This window comes from Hippopotamus amphibius, chromosome 2 (genome assembly GCF_030028045.1).
Source record: "Hippopotamus amphibius kiboko isolate mHipAmp2 chromosome 2, mHipAmp2.hap2, whole genome shotgun sequence".
Classification (NCBI taxonomy): Eukaryota; Metazoa; Chordata; class Mammalia; order Artiodactyla; family Hippopotamidae; genus Hippopotamus; species Hippopotamus amphibius.
The window spans coordinates 118,057,273-118,070,357 of NC_080187.1; the positions used below are offsets into that span (position 1 = coordinate 118,057,273).

General features: G+C 52.8%; 1 protein-coding gene across 1 annotated transcript; it reads right to left on the reverse strand.

Moving 5' to 3' along the window:
• Positions 1–340: 340 nt before the first annotated feature.
• On the reverse strand, positions 341–11,583 carry LOC130844460 (NUT family member 2G-like). The gene is made up of 8 exons (XM_057720699.1): positions 11,189–11,583; positions 7,654–7,799; positions 5,010–5,724; positions 3,947–4,075; positions 2,750–2,922; positions 2,001–2,296; positions 1,561–1,677; positions 341–1,126 (listed from the first exon to the last, which is right to left on the reverse strand). Exons 1-8 carry the CDS (start codon positions 11,581–11,583, stop codon positions 341–343), a joined length of 2,757 nt encoding a protein of 918 aa, XP_057576682.1.
• Between the last annotated feature and the right edge of the window lie 1,502 nt (positions 11,584–13,085).

The window sequence follows — 13,085 nt, forward strand, 5'->3', positions numbered from 1 at the left end:
TCCTTCCTTCCTCCCAGGATCCCTCTCTGTGGACCAGCTCAAACACAAACAAGATGACGGTGGCCTGAGAGCATCTCCCAACAAAACTATCTTTATTCACAAATTACATACCTCACTGCAAAGGTCCTGCTCCCACCCACACCCACCCAGACCGCACCCCCCCCCACCTTCCTCACCCTCCATAACCCCACTTCCCCCTCTCCCCACCCTGGTGGTCCTGCCCTCCCTCCCTTTCCCCACATCAGCCAGGATCAGCACTGGGATGAGACCACAGGGAGCCCCTAGGGTCCCCTGCAGGCCGCCCCAAGGGGCTGGCACTGGAGAGCTGGCCCACGGTTCCCTACTGGCTGCAGTGCCGCTTCCTCCTGCCCCCTGAGGCAAAGGGGTCACACCTTCTCTTTCTCGGCTGTGTGGGGCGATCCAGCCCCAGAGCCAAGTCTGGCCTCCCAGAGACCCCTAGGTCAGCCCCGGGGACAGGCAGCTTCTCACCAGCAGCTGGGCCTCCACACGGAGCCCGCTTCCTAGACTTGGCGGCGGCTGGCGGAGCTGGGCTGAGGCCTGTTCCCTGAGGGGAGGGGCCCTGGGGAGCTCTCTGGGTCCCCCAACCTCCAGGGCCGACCAGCCCCGAGGCAGGGGCAGGACTCAGGCACAGGCCCCGGGGCAGGAGGTTGTGCTCAGAGGCCAAGAGGAAGGCCAGGCTGGGGAGGTCCCCCTCGTCCTCACTGGACCTGTCCCTGGGCCCTCGGGCCTCCTCAACAGGAGAGGCTCCTCTGAGAACGGAGGTATCCCTGGGGCCCAGTCGAGGGCCAGGGCGCCTTTGACCCTGGGGAGGGGACGGCCATGCAGCCCGGAATGGAGGCAACTCCTGATGTCTGGGAGAGGGAACAAAGCCTTTGGGCCTGGACAGGCCAGTGTCTGTCTGGCTGAGCCTATGAAGGGCCTTGAAATCCATCTCTGGTGGGCAGGCATCATCGCAGACCCCGAGCTGGGGGCCTCGGTCGTGCCTCTGGGAACCTTGCCCGGCGCTGGACTCAGAATGACTTGAGTCCATTCGGGGTGCGCTGTGACTGGGGGGTGCTCGCGCACCCTTGTCCTCCTTCAAGGCCAGGAGTCGTTTCTGCACCAGCTGGTAGGAGGGAGGAGGACAGTGACTGCTCCACACACACGTGTGAGAGGAGAAGCACTGGGCAGTGGGACAATGGCCCTCAGGGGTAGGAGGAGATGGGTGACCCCGGGACTTGAGTCCACACGCAGACACTGTGTGTTCCTGCCGTCCTCCTGCACCTGATTCCCAGCTGTGTGTCCTACGTCCCCTCGCGGCTCCCCATCCCTCCTTCCTGTTGCCCTGCACTGCACCCACCCCAGGCCTCCCAGGCAAGGGAGGGATGGACACAGCCACGTGGGCCTCCTGTCCTGGGGTCCTATCTCTCCCCTGCTCACCAGAGTCCCTCCCTCCCCTGTCTTACCTGGGTGTCCCTCGTCACCCCTTTTCTACCTGGGGTCCCTGGCTCCCCTGGCTCCCTGGGGTCCCTGAGTGTCCCTCTCCCTCCCCTGGCTCACCTCTTCAAGGGTGAGTCCTTCCTCCTGCTCCAGCTCCTCAGCTAGGGCCAAGAGATCCAGCTGTGCTTCTGGAGAAAGCAATTCCTCCAGGAATCGAGGGTGAATGACCACCTCCACCTGGGACAGAAGGAAGAGGCTGTGAGCATCCTTGGCCAGGAGTGGCCTGTGAGCCAAGGCCTGGAGGGAAAGTGAAAAGCCGAGACCCGCACCTCCTCCCCTCCACAAGGCGGGGATGGTTATCTGACACACACACACACACACACACACACACACACACACACACACACACCCCTCCCTACACACAAAGCCCCCCCCCCCACTACAGCTCAAGAACAAGGAGCTGAGCTTAAGTCCCATTGGCCTGGGAGGAACCCAGATCTTGGGTGCTGAGAGTTCCACGCCCTGGAATCTAGCAGACCCCAGGCTCCAGGCCAGCCCACCTTGGTGATGAAGTCTTCCTGGGAACACAGCTGGTCAATGTAGCTCAGGAGATCTGGGTCCGGGTAGGTCCCGTCCTCCTCCTGCTTCAGCTCACTTCCGTCCTCTCCACATTCTGCATCTGACTCGCCCGTGGCTGAGTGGACAGGCCCCACCAGTACCTCCATGATGTCCACATACTCTCTCACAGCCCCAGGGGGAATCTCCTCGGGTGCCTTGGGCCCCAGGGGCCGCTGGGATCTGTGTGGCTTCGGGCGGGTAGGCTGGGCCCTGCGGCTGGCCTTCCTGGGAGCGCAGGCTGAGGCAGAGCAGGAAGGAGGGAAATAAGGTGAGGGGCTCCCAGTGCACCTCCTGACCACCGAGCACACGGTGGTGACTGCAGTGTTGGGGTGACATTGACGTGAGTGGGGGCGGGGTCAGGACCACCTGAAGCCGTATGCACAGTGGGAGGGGCAGGTAAGGGGGGCATCTAAGAGAGTCCCATGTGAAGGAATGTGGGACCTCTGATTTTCCTGGGGTCTCCCCATCAAGCCCACACTTTAGGCAGACTTTGTGTGGGGTCCTTTGATAGGGAGCTGGGAGAGGAGTTTCAAAACGGACCGAGTCAGAACCCCATTGTGACCAAGGGCTGCTGAGACCCGCCCCTCCCCCCCCGCCCCGCCTTTGGTAGCTGTTCTGGTTGAAAGACCAATGCCCTCTTGAAGGAAAAGGACCCATGTGGGGACAGTGGCCATCCCGAGGCCCTTGTTACCTTTGCCGTCAACACCAGTGGGAATGTGGGTGCCTGGCTGAAGGCCCACGTTCGGGACTGGGGGCCCCCGAGGATCCAGCTTCAGTGGGGCTGGGGGAGGCAGGCCCTGTACCCCCTGTAGCCATTGCAACGTCTGAATCTGCATCTCCTCCTCTGCCTCAAATTCCATGAACCTAGGGGGTGACAGAGGCATAGGCCACCCTGAGCTAAAGGCCTGGGCTCTGGAGCCCAACAAAGGTGGCAGAGAACGAGGGATCGGGAGAGGATGTGCCTTGGGGCTGTCAAGGCCCTGAGATGCTGTCCACAGCAGAGAGCTGTGGAACCAATCCAAGATCTGGGACACTTCCTGCCTCACCAGCACTGGAGGGCATTGAACAGCATAGACCCACATCACTGAACTGGGCCAGGTCAACGGGACCCACAGCAGACCCACGGGACACCCTCCTCATGCCCCCGTCCTTATCTAGAACCACACGAACAGCCAGAGGCTGGATCAGACATGTGTTCCCCACAGGGGTCCTTGCCCGAATCCAGGATCCTGGGCTGGGACTGAGAGTCCTGGGACATAAACCTGCAGACAGGGCTCAGGAGAGGCTGGAGGACGTGGACGCTGAGCATAGAGGGGAGCTTTCCTTTCCTCTGAGAGGCGCTTGTTTGATTTTGTTTTTTGAACCAAGGGGATTGCCATGGAGAAAACCCTGGAAGGGCTGACAACAGGCTGTCTTCCCCGGCCTCTTCAGGGATGCCAGGATACCCAGGCAGGCCACTCTTCATGAGGAGCGGGGGTCCCAAATTCTATGTCAGTGGCCGCCAGCCACCCATCACTACGGAGGCAGCAGGCTGGTGGGTGGAGCGCATTCCCCTGCAGGGCCCTATGGCTGGAGCTGGACCCCTACCAGACTCACAGCTTTACCCCACCCCATCCTGAGACCTCCATGTCAACACAAGGGTGGGTGAGCATCAGGGGAGGGCAGAGCCCCGGTGGAGGAAGGACAGAAGACTCAGGCTCTGCAGGTGAAGGAGGGGCTCCTGGAGGGCAAAAGGGCCCCTGGGATGCAGGGACCCTGTGCTGGGTGACAGTCCTCCTCCTTTGTCCTCTCTGGTGGGCACCCCTACAGCCAGACCCTGCCCTGGGTCTGGCCCTCAGCCACCGCTCTCACCCACCCTGCAGCCCTTGAGCCCAGGACGCTGACTCACTTTTCCGCCATCTCGTAGTAGATCATGCGGTCAAAGTTGCTGGTGCGCTGCCACTCCTGCACGGCCAGCTGCTCTCTCTCCTCCAGTGCCATGGTGGGCTTCAGGTGGGCCAGGGATCGCAGCACTGGGCTGTAAGCCGTCGGGGTCCGTCTCCGTGACCAGCCCAGCCCCCACCTGCCCGACCCCACCCAGCCATGCAGACCACATGTCACTCAACGAACGTAAGGACGGGGAGAGGCAGGTGTCTGGGAGAGCAAGACAAGGCTGCCCGGCTACCACTGTCCCCGCCTCACACTCCCTGGAGGATGACCACCCACTCCCAGGCTAGAGCTGGGACCTTGTGCTTGGGGAGCGCTCTTCCTCCTCAAGATTGCCTTTTCATAATCAAAATCACTCTCAGTAATGAGGCATGGCAGGTGCCAGGCAATCTGCTAACACATCATAGATTAGCCCAAGGAGTCTCCTGCACACTCCTCTGAGGTACGTGTAACTGTCCCCTTTTCACGAGGGACCTGCGGTTTAGGATGGAAAAGCCTGCCAGGCTCACAGCTCTCATAGGAGAGCGCCCTCGCCCTTAGGAGAGCTCTACCACGGCCCTGTTCCTATTGGGATTCTCCCGAACAATGAGAGCCAGGTGTGCATGAAGCTCTCTCCTGGGCCCCGCACCCCTACCCTCCTCTGAAGTCACAGCCCTGGCCATGCACACTCCAGTCCTGAATGAGGGGAGACAGCACCACAGGAGAGCGCGGCATCCACCCCGTGGCTCCTCACCTTACACCACAGCCCTCTGACTGCACGTCTCCAGTCAATATGACCGTGAGAATCCTAAGACATCGAGTTGGTGGGGTTCACAAGGTGGTGGGGTCAGTTGACATAAGGCCCTGAAGGGATGTCATGAACGGGCAGAGTGACGTGTATGACTGACTGTGTGCCTTCTCAGAGCATGGACATCGCCCTCAGACCTTCCTGCCATATCCCTAGAATCCTAACCTGTGAGTCCACCCACAGTTCCTCTTTATCTAAAATCTCCGATAAGCTCATGACCCCCTGCGAGTTCACTCACATGAGAAAGCAGGAAAGAGCTTCTGCATCAGGACTCTGCGGAAGGTGCCTCCGGGCCAGGGGCTTGAAGCGCTGCCAACGTCGGAAGTTCTCGCACACGCTCTTGGGGTTACAGGAGTCATCCTGCGCGGCCTTGGACTGGTTGGTGGCCAAGTTGCCCTCCCTGGAAGTGCCTTGTGGCCGTGGCCCAGAGTTCGCTGGGGGGATGATGGGCACCAGCTGGGCAGCTGGTGGTGGCGCTCGAGGAAGAAAGCTGGGGGTCCAGCCTCCCATGCCAGCCTGAGTCACTCCAACATCTGGAGCAGTCACAATGGTCTCCATCGCAGGACTTGCTAGGAATATGGATGCAGGACAAACAGCACTCCCACTGAGGGCCCCTGGGATGCGCCAGTTGAAGGGGGCCTGAGTAAGGACAAAGGTCTGAGTCTGGGGGGGCTCTACTGGCCTCCCTTCTGAGCTGACTTGGAAAATGACGTTGCAAGCCCCAGGGGCACTGGGGCCATGGCCACCATGAGCCAGCAAAGGTGTTGTGGGGAAAGCTGGCAGCAGCAGGGTGCTGCCAGGAGGGAAAGATGGGGTCATGGGGGGCGGCGGGTGCTGCTCCCGGGGTGGCCAGTGTTGGGGGCCAGGAACAGGTGGAGCAAAGGGCACTGCCGTGAAAGGAGACAAGGAGGCACCAGGGTTCATGGTCACATCCGTTCCCAGCACTGCAGATGCTGTTGAGGCAAAGGAAAGGGGTGAGTGCCGGAGGAGAATGGGCACCGGGGACTGAGGCTCTCTGGGGAACCAGTGTGTAAATCTCCACAGGGGAGGGGCCTTTGGACAGGGGAGACTGTGCAGTGTGCAAATGTCCTGGAGGGATTTTCCTGCTCTGACCTCCAGTTGAGAAGTATTCCACTGGTGACCTCGCTCTATCCACCTGGTTCCCTGACCCTTGTCTGCCAAGAATAAACAGTCTCAGCAAGCACTGACTCGGAGAGCCTCCCTAAGGCGCCCCTGGCACCTAAGCCTCACAGGCTGTCTCCCAAGACCTGGAACTGGGTGGACATCTGCTCTGTGAGAAAGGCCCCTCAGCAGGTGCACCAGCAGTTTGGGAGCTTCTCCAAGGTAAGTTCTCGGCACCCAGATGCCCTTTGCGGACAGGCACTATTTAAAATCTTAGGGCCCCACCTCCTCCTCAGTCTTCCATTTCCTGATGCTCAGTATAAATCTTCTGTTTCTTTCCTAGCCTCACAAAACAAAACAAAGATGCTGGAAAAATCTCTCTCCAGTGGAATCCTGATACAAACCTATTACACCCCGGCCCAGCATGCAGCTGCATCTCAGAACCACCCACAGCAGACCCTTAACGTGAGCCAGGTCCTGCCACCCCCTCCCCAGTGCCCAGAGTCACTGTCATCACTCAGGGGTCTGTTCTGAGGAGGGGGGATCTGAGAATTAGGTGTGTGTCCCTTAGATTCTGTCATTTCACAGCCAGTGATGGTTGCAGAGGATCAAACAGGGGCCAGGGAATTATCATGTTACATTGGTTGTGGGAGTAAGACTGCCTGTGGTCTTTCCCCTTCCAGCTCCCTCTAACGGAAAGTGAGACGAACTGAGAAGCGGGCATGAGCCAGGTGCCATTGTGATCAAGTTGTCTGAAGCACCTGTCCAGGAGAACAAGGTACACAGCACGGTGCACCTGGTTAATCGGAACAGGTGTCATAGGACGTCTAATAACACAGAAGATGTCTTCCTGCCTCTGGGTGACACTCCTTCCCCCTTTGTAAAGGGAATCAGCCTTCACACACATTCCACCCCAACCAGCCGCACTCCACATCGGTTCCCTGTCCATGAAGGAGTGACACCAAATATGAACAAACTCTTCCTCTCAAGACAGGCCTGAGGGTCCGCCATGAGATACTGGACAAGATGACATAGGTCTGAAGAACTGCATTTCCACAAAAGGAAGAGTCATTCCCAACAACCTGGGACCCCCAGCACTCTCTTGGCTGAAGCTACATGGTTGCCCATCCCCTGTTGGATCCAAGGCAACAGTTAGCTGAACGGAGAAGTGAGCTCTGGGCTGGAAGGAGTGGAGGAGGTCTGGGCTGCGGCAGTTAGAGGAACTTCCTGCCTAGCTCTGGGAGAGGACACTTCACTGCAGGTGTGGCCACACACAGCCCCACTGAATAGTTTTCTGACTAAGACCATCTGTCCCCCTGGCCCCATTAGACACATTAGCTCCAGTTCACATCCCTTAGAAAGATATGGTGGGGCAAGCTTCAGCTGCCTGAGGAACCCAACACAGGGCTAGGCTTTCCTCGTGACCCTCCCTGTGTCATGACCAGGACATCACCCACATCCCTACACACACGTTTCAAAGAGGTTTGTCTCCCTTCTAGAAAGAATCAACCTCCCTACTGCCATCCTTTCTCCATACTCAGGCCAGTTCCCCTTCAGCCACCTCCAATGACCTCCTCCTGCCCCGTACAGTCTCAGAGTGCTTCAGGCTCCCCAGTCTCCCCAGGAGAGAGGGCCCAGAGCTCTCTCCTTCCTCTACTCCAGTCCAGCTATGTGCCCACATGTCAACTGTCACCTGTGAACCCCAAGGGTTTGATGGATGGCAGGGTCTCTGAGAACACACCCCCAGCCTACAGGCTTACCTCCTTCTAAAACCATCCCGCAGGCTTGGGCACGGATGATCGCTGCCTCAGCCGCGATGAGAAAAGTCAAAACCAGGATCCAGAGAGTGACCTGCTCCAGCAGATGCTCAACATCCAAGTAAAGGAGGGAGAAGTTTGAATCTAAACTATAGAATGTGGGACGGAAACATTCTGCAGCGGGGGAGGGGCAGAGGGCAGGTGGGCCTGGGTGGGATGGGGAGACATTCCATGAGGGCTCTGGCAGGTAGACAAGAACTGAAGTTCCTTCCACATTACACGGTGGCAGTGCAATTTGTATGTGCCTCTGTGGGCGATTTATAAATTGCTTTTTAGAGTCATAGCAGTAAGGTTGGATTTGATGTTCTCTTTATTTCGCTTCTTTCTCCATCAACCTACTTTTGTGTCCCTCAACCCACTCCGCTTCCTACCTGGCTGTTGACTTACTTCAACAGAGACTAGACTTTCGGAACAAAATTCAGAACTTTTAGTCTGATAAACACTTGGGTATTTACGGCCACGTGGAACCAAGTGTTTGAAATTAGGATTGTCTCAACAGATGCAGCATGGTTGATTGCTGTATGTACATCATTCCCAAGGAAATGGTCCTTGTGCTCCAACCAACATCCACCAAGAGCAGCCTTACTAATGCTCCTTTGTGCAGGAAAGCCCCCCTCCATCAAAAAATCATCATGCAGCCCACATGTCTAAGAGCAGAATTCACTAAATGTGTTTCTCATAGTATTACATTGTTGTTAAATATTTTGTACCTTTTTAAAATTTTCATATAATAGTTTAACAAATAGTACCTTTGCATGGTTCAAGTTCAAATTGTGCAGAATGGAATTTGCACTCACGCCTCCTCCTCCCACCTCTTTCCCCTGTCAACCCAATCCTCTTTCCCAGAGGAAACCATTATTATGTTTCATTAAAATCTTTCCAGAGATACATTGTGCAACTAAAAGTGAATGCAATCTATTTTCATTTTTGAAAATGCCTGCAGTTGTTTTCTGGTTGAAAATTCATATGTGTTCCAACATATCTGAGGATATTTCCAATGATTGTCTTTGTGTTGGTATCATGGCTCTTCTATTTTTGCACCAGATCCCTAGAACAAAAATTTCTACACTCGCTTAAATTTCAAAGTACCTGAAAGAATAGGGTGGCGAGATCTAGCAAATAAAAATAACAAATGCCTAACTGAATTTGATGTTTGTATTTCGCAAAAACAATGAATTCGTTTTTAATATAAGTGTGTCTTATGCAATATTTTGGACATAGTTTTACTTGCAAATTCTTTCCCTGTTTTTCTGAAATTTGCATTTAACTGGAAAGCTGTATTTTATCTGGCAACACTACCAAAAATGTATCATATATTAAGCTATTATTAGTTACTCATCCTTGTGAGAAAGTGAACTCGGAGTAAAGAGACTGAAGTGTGCATCTTGGCTTCATCACGAAACCCAGTTGCAAATACACACAAAATCTGTAGGCTCTTTGAATGAAATGGATTTGGAAGAGCCATCATATAGCATTGAATGTCTAGGCTTAGGAGGGGGAGGGACAGAAGTAAGGAACAAGAAGGCAGAAAATCTTCTTCTCTTTATGTTAAGGGACTAAACATCGTAGAGCGCTGGTTTTTCTAGGTGTTAAAAATCCACTACCCATGAAATGGATGTGCACCTTGAGACAATGCCAAGACTTTATCCACCAATGTTCAATCCCCATTCATACAAACCCACTTCCATCTAAATCCTATCCTGCAAGCCCAGCTTATAAGCTTGTGCATTTCCTGCCTCCATTACTTACCCTGACTCTTTAGAATCTAGGCTCATCAGTGCATACGGTCTCATATGCATGGGAATCATGGTAGCAATGCTTTTTTAAAAACATGTTTGATTCTTATTTTCATACTGAGAATCAATGTCACTTTATCACTATCAAGATGATATGAAAGAGTATTCATGTCTTGTGTTGTGAGAAGAGAGGATTGTTAAGAAACTTGTCAAGGAAGATGAAGAGTGAAAACCTCAGAAGATTGAAACCCAATCTTTTGGGAGACAAGATTCCCTCACTGCTGTAGCAGCAGAATTCTTACTGATTGTAGGGTGTTGGGGAAGGAAAGAGAGGTTTAGAAGGACTTTTCTACACTGTGAAAAAGACTCCTGTTGGTGCTTAAGACATTCCTTGCCCCTTGTCAGGAAAAGTTGCCTCAAAAGAAGATGAGAAGATGAGGTGAGAGTATTTCAAACAATATCTTGGTGAACTTTATATAAAGAAACTCCTTTTGGGGACTGAAAAAAAATAAACAACTTGGAAATATCGCTGAATACTTGAGCTTTTATCACGAAGGAAAACTGAAATGATTTTCAACCAATAACTTCATTCTAGAGGGATGGTGAGGCAAAATATTGTACCCAGGCACTCAAGAAAGCCAGGCTTCCTCGTTGCTTCCCCGTCTTTTCAACCAGTTATTTACAAGATTCTCACTCATAACTCTGACACAGTATCTGAATGAGTCTTCTCAGGGCCACTGATACAAAAATTACATTGTGGAAAAATTATCCAGTCCCAATACTGTGATCATTTTTGTACTGCTTCAAAATCCTACACCCCAGAGACAGATAATCAAATTAGCCCGAATGGAATTTGGAAAGACCTGTCACGGAAGGGAGCATCTAAAAGTCCTTTGGATCATGATCTCTGACCATTCCTGCAGAGACGTTGGGAGCAGGCATTGGCTACTGAGAAAAAAACATCTCTGGACACAGATCACAAGCCTCAGAAGACAGTTCATCTTCCACTCAATCACGGAACAATAGAGAAACGAAGAGATACCATGTTCGTGTCTCGTGGGGTTTTCAAATCTGTGCACTTGGAGGCTCTTAGTGCTGTTAGATGTGAGGGGTCTTCAGAAACATCCTGTTGAGTGAGAAATGCTCTAATCTTGCAACTGACCAGAAAGAGGATCTGGTGATTGAAGTTTCTTTGGGAAGCATTATAAAGGTCAATAAGCTGATCCCACTATTTATTATTTTTATTGCCAACTGCAATTCTGCAATATATTACCAAAAAGGAGAAAGGCAGAGTAAAATTCTTCCCATACTACCTGCTGTGTTGATATTGACTCATTGTCACAGCTCGCTCAAAGCTGTAACAAAAACTTGACCAAGGAAACACCTGTGAATCAACATTTATTGAAAAACCTCCATGTATTGAATACACTAAGAATAAATATTCTTGTAGAGTAAATGCGTTTGGAAAACCTCTTGGAATGGAGTCAGGAGACAGTATCTCGGAGTGTTTCCCAGGTCTGAAATTCTTTGCTAGGTTGTTCTTTAAGGGAAACTGCAGGCTTGCTGGGGAAAAGGACCTACTGTTTTGAAAGGTACAGACAAGAACCAGGGAACTGCAGTCCACAGGGCTAGAAAGCACTTGCCCCAATTTGAGGATATTGTGCTTGAGCTCTTGAAACTCTGTGTATGTAAGTGTGTGGATTTCACGTGTGCAATTTAAAAATCACGAGTGCTCATCTCACAAGAGCTGGTTTTGAGAAGAGACCGCCACGAAGGTTGCCGGTGAGGAGACACCACCAGAAAGGGTCGCTGATGCCCCCCAACCCTCCCTTTCCCTCCTCTCCTGCAGGGACCTTGTGGCCCCGCGCCTGCACGCATGCGCATGCCCACTGGGGGCGGGGCTCTTGGGCATGCGGACAGCCAACCTCCAACGGGCGTCTGTGGAGCACGCTGCTGGGGAAGACAGGGGCGCAAGCGCGCGAGTGCTAGGGGCGGGCCGCAACGGCCTTCCTGGCTGGGGGCGGGGCCTCTGATGGCGGCCTATAGCCTCAGTAATATGAACCCTGAGGTAAGGGATACTGGGAGTCTTCACCCCTAGGTGTGACTGCTCCGCGCTGCTGTTCACCCTGTGGGTCATGTGTGCCCTTGTCCTTGCAGGGAGACTCCCCGCGTTGGGGATTCACACCCCCATAGAGCCCGAGACCCCGAGGGGTTTACACCAGGAGTGTTGGCTCCGCTGGGGAGCAGGCTGCGTGGCCGGTGCGGGGACGGCGGGGCCTGCAGTGGGGGGTGGACGGTGTGTGTGAGGTTACACAGGCGCCTCTGGTCTGCGCCTTCTGAGGAGAGCAGGCGCTGGAGGGAAGCGCTTCCCATTGGAAACCGTCATCTGGTTCAGGTCACTGGAAAATGAGGGAAGAGCTAATGAACAGCGTCATAGTTTCACTAGTAAATTTTTTTTTTAAGGATTCTCTGGTTTTTAGTAAATTTGCCAAGTTGTACAGTCATCACCAGAATCCAATTTTAGAACATTTCCATCATCCCAGAAAGATCCTGGTGCCAATTAACAGTCACTCCCCGTCCCCCGCAGCCCTAGGTAACCAGTCATCTACTTTCTGTTCCTATACTATAGGTTGACCTTTTCTGGATTTCATATCAGTGGGATAAAATAATATGTGGTTTTATGCGTTTGCCTTCTTTCACTGAGCTTAATGTTTTTGAAGTTCATCCATGTTGTAGCGTGTATCAGCAGTTTGTTCCTTTTTGTTCCTGAGTGGTGTTACAGTGTGTGGAGGCACCACATTTCTGTCTCTCTGTTCACAGCTGATGGACATTGGGATTGTTTCTGGTTTGGGGCTGTCTTTAAAGACTCACACAAGTTTTTGTGTGGACCTATGTAGAGGTTTTATATTTTTCATATTTACCCCCCCTTTTTTTTAAGCTTTATTGGAGTATAATTGCTTCACAGTGCTGTGCTAGTTTCTGCTATACAACAAAGTGAAGCAGCCATATGTACACACATATCCCTGTATTTCCTCCCTCCCAAGCCCCACTCCCAACCGCCCCATCCCACCCTTCCAGGTCCTCAGGAAGCATCAAGCTGATCTCCCCACGCCCTGCAGCAGCTTCCCACCAGCCATCCACTTCATACCCCGCAGTGAGCATATATCAATGCTACTCTCTCACTATGTCCCAGCTTCCCCTCCCGCCTTCCCCCAGTGTCCTCAAGCCCGTTCTCTATGTCTGCATCTCTGTTCCTGCCCTGCCACTAGGTTCATCAGTACTGTTTTTCTAGATTCCATATGTATGTGTTAGCACACGGTATTTGATTTTTTCTTTCTGCTTTACTTCACTCTGTATGACAGACTCTAGGTCCAAGCCACCTCACTACAAATAGCTCAATTTCATTCCTTTTTATGGCTGAGTAATATTCCATTGTATATATGTGCCACATCTTCTGTATCCATTCATCTGTCCACGGACATGTAGGTTGCTTCCATGTCCTGGCTATTGTAAATAATGCTGCAATGAACATTGTGGTACATGTGTATTTTTGGAACATGATTTTCTCAGGCTATATGCCCAGGAGTGGGATTACTGGGTCATATGGTAGCTCTATTTTTAGTTTTTTAAGGAACCTCC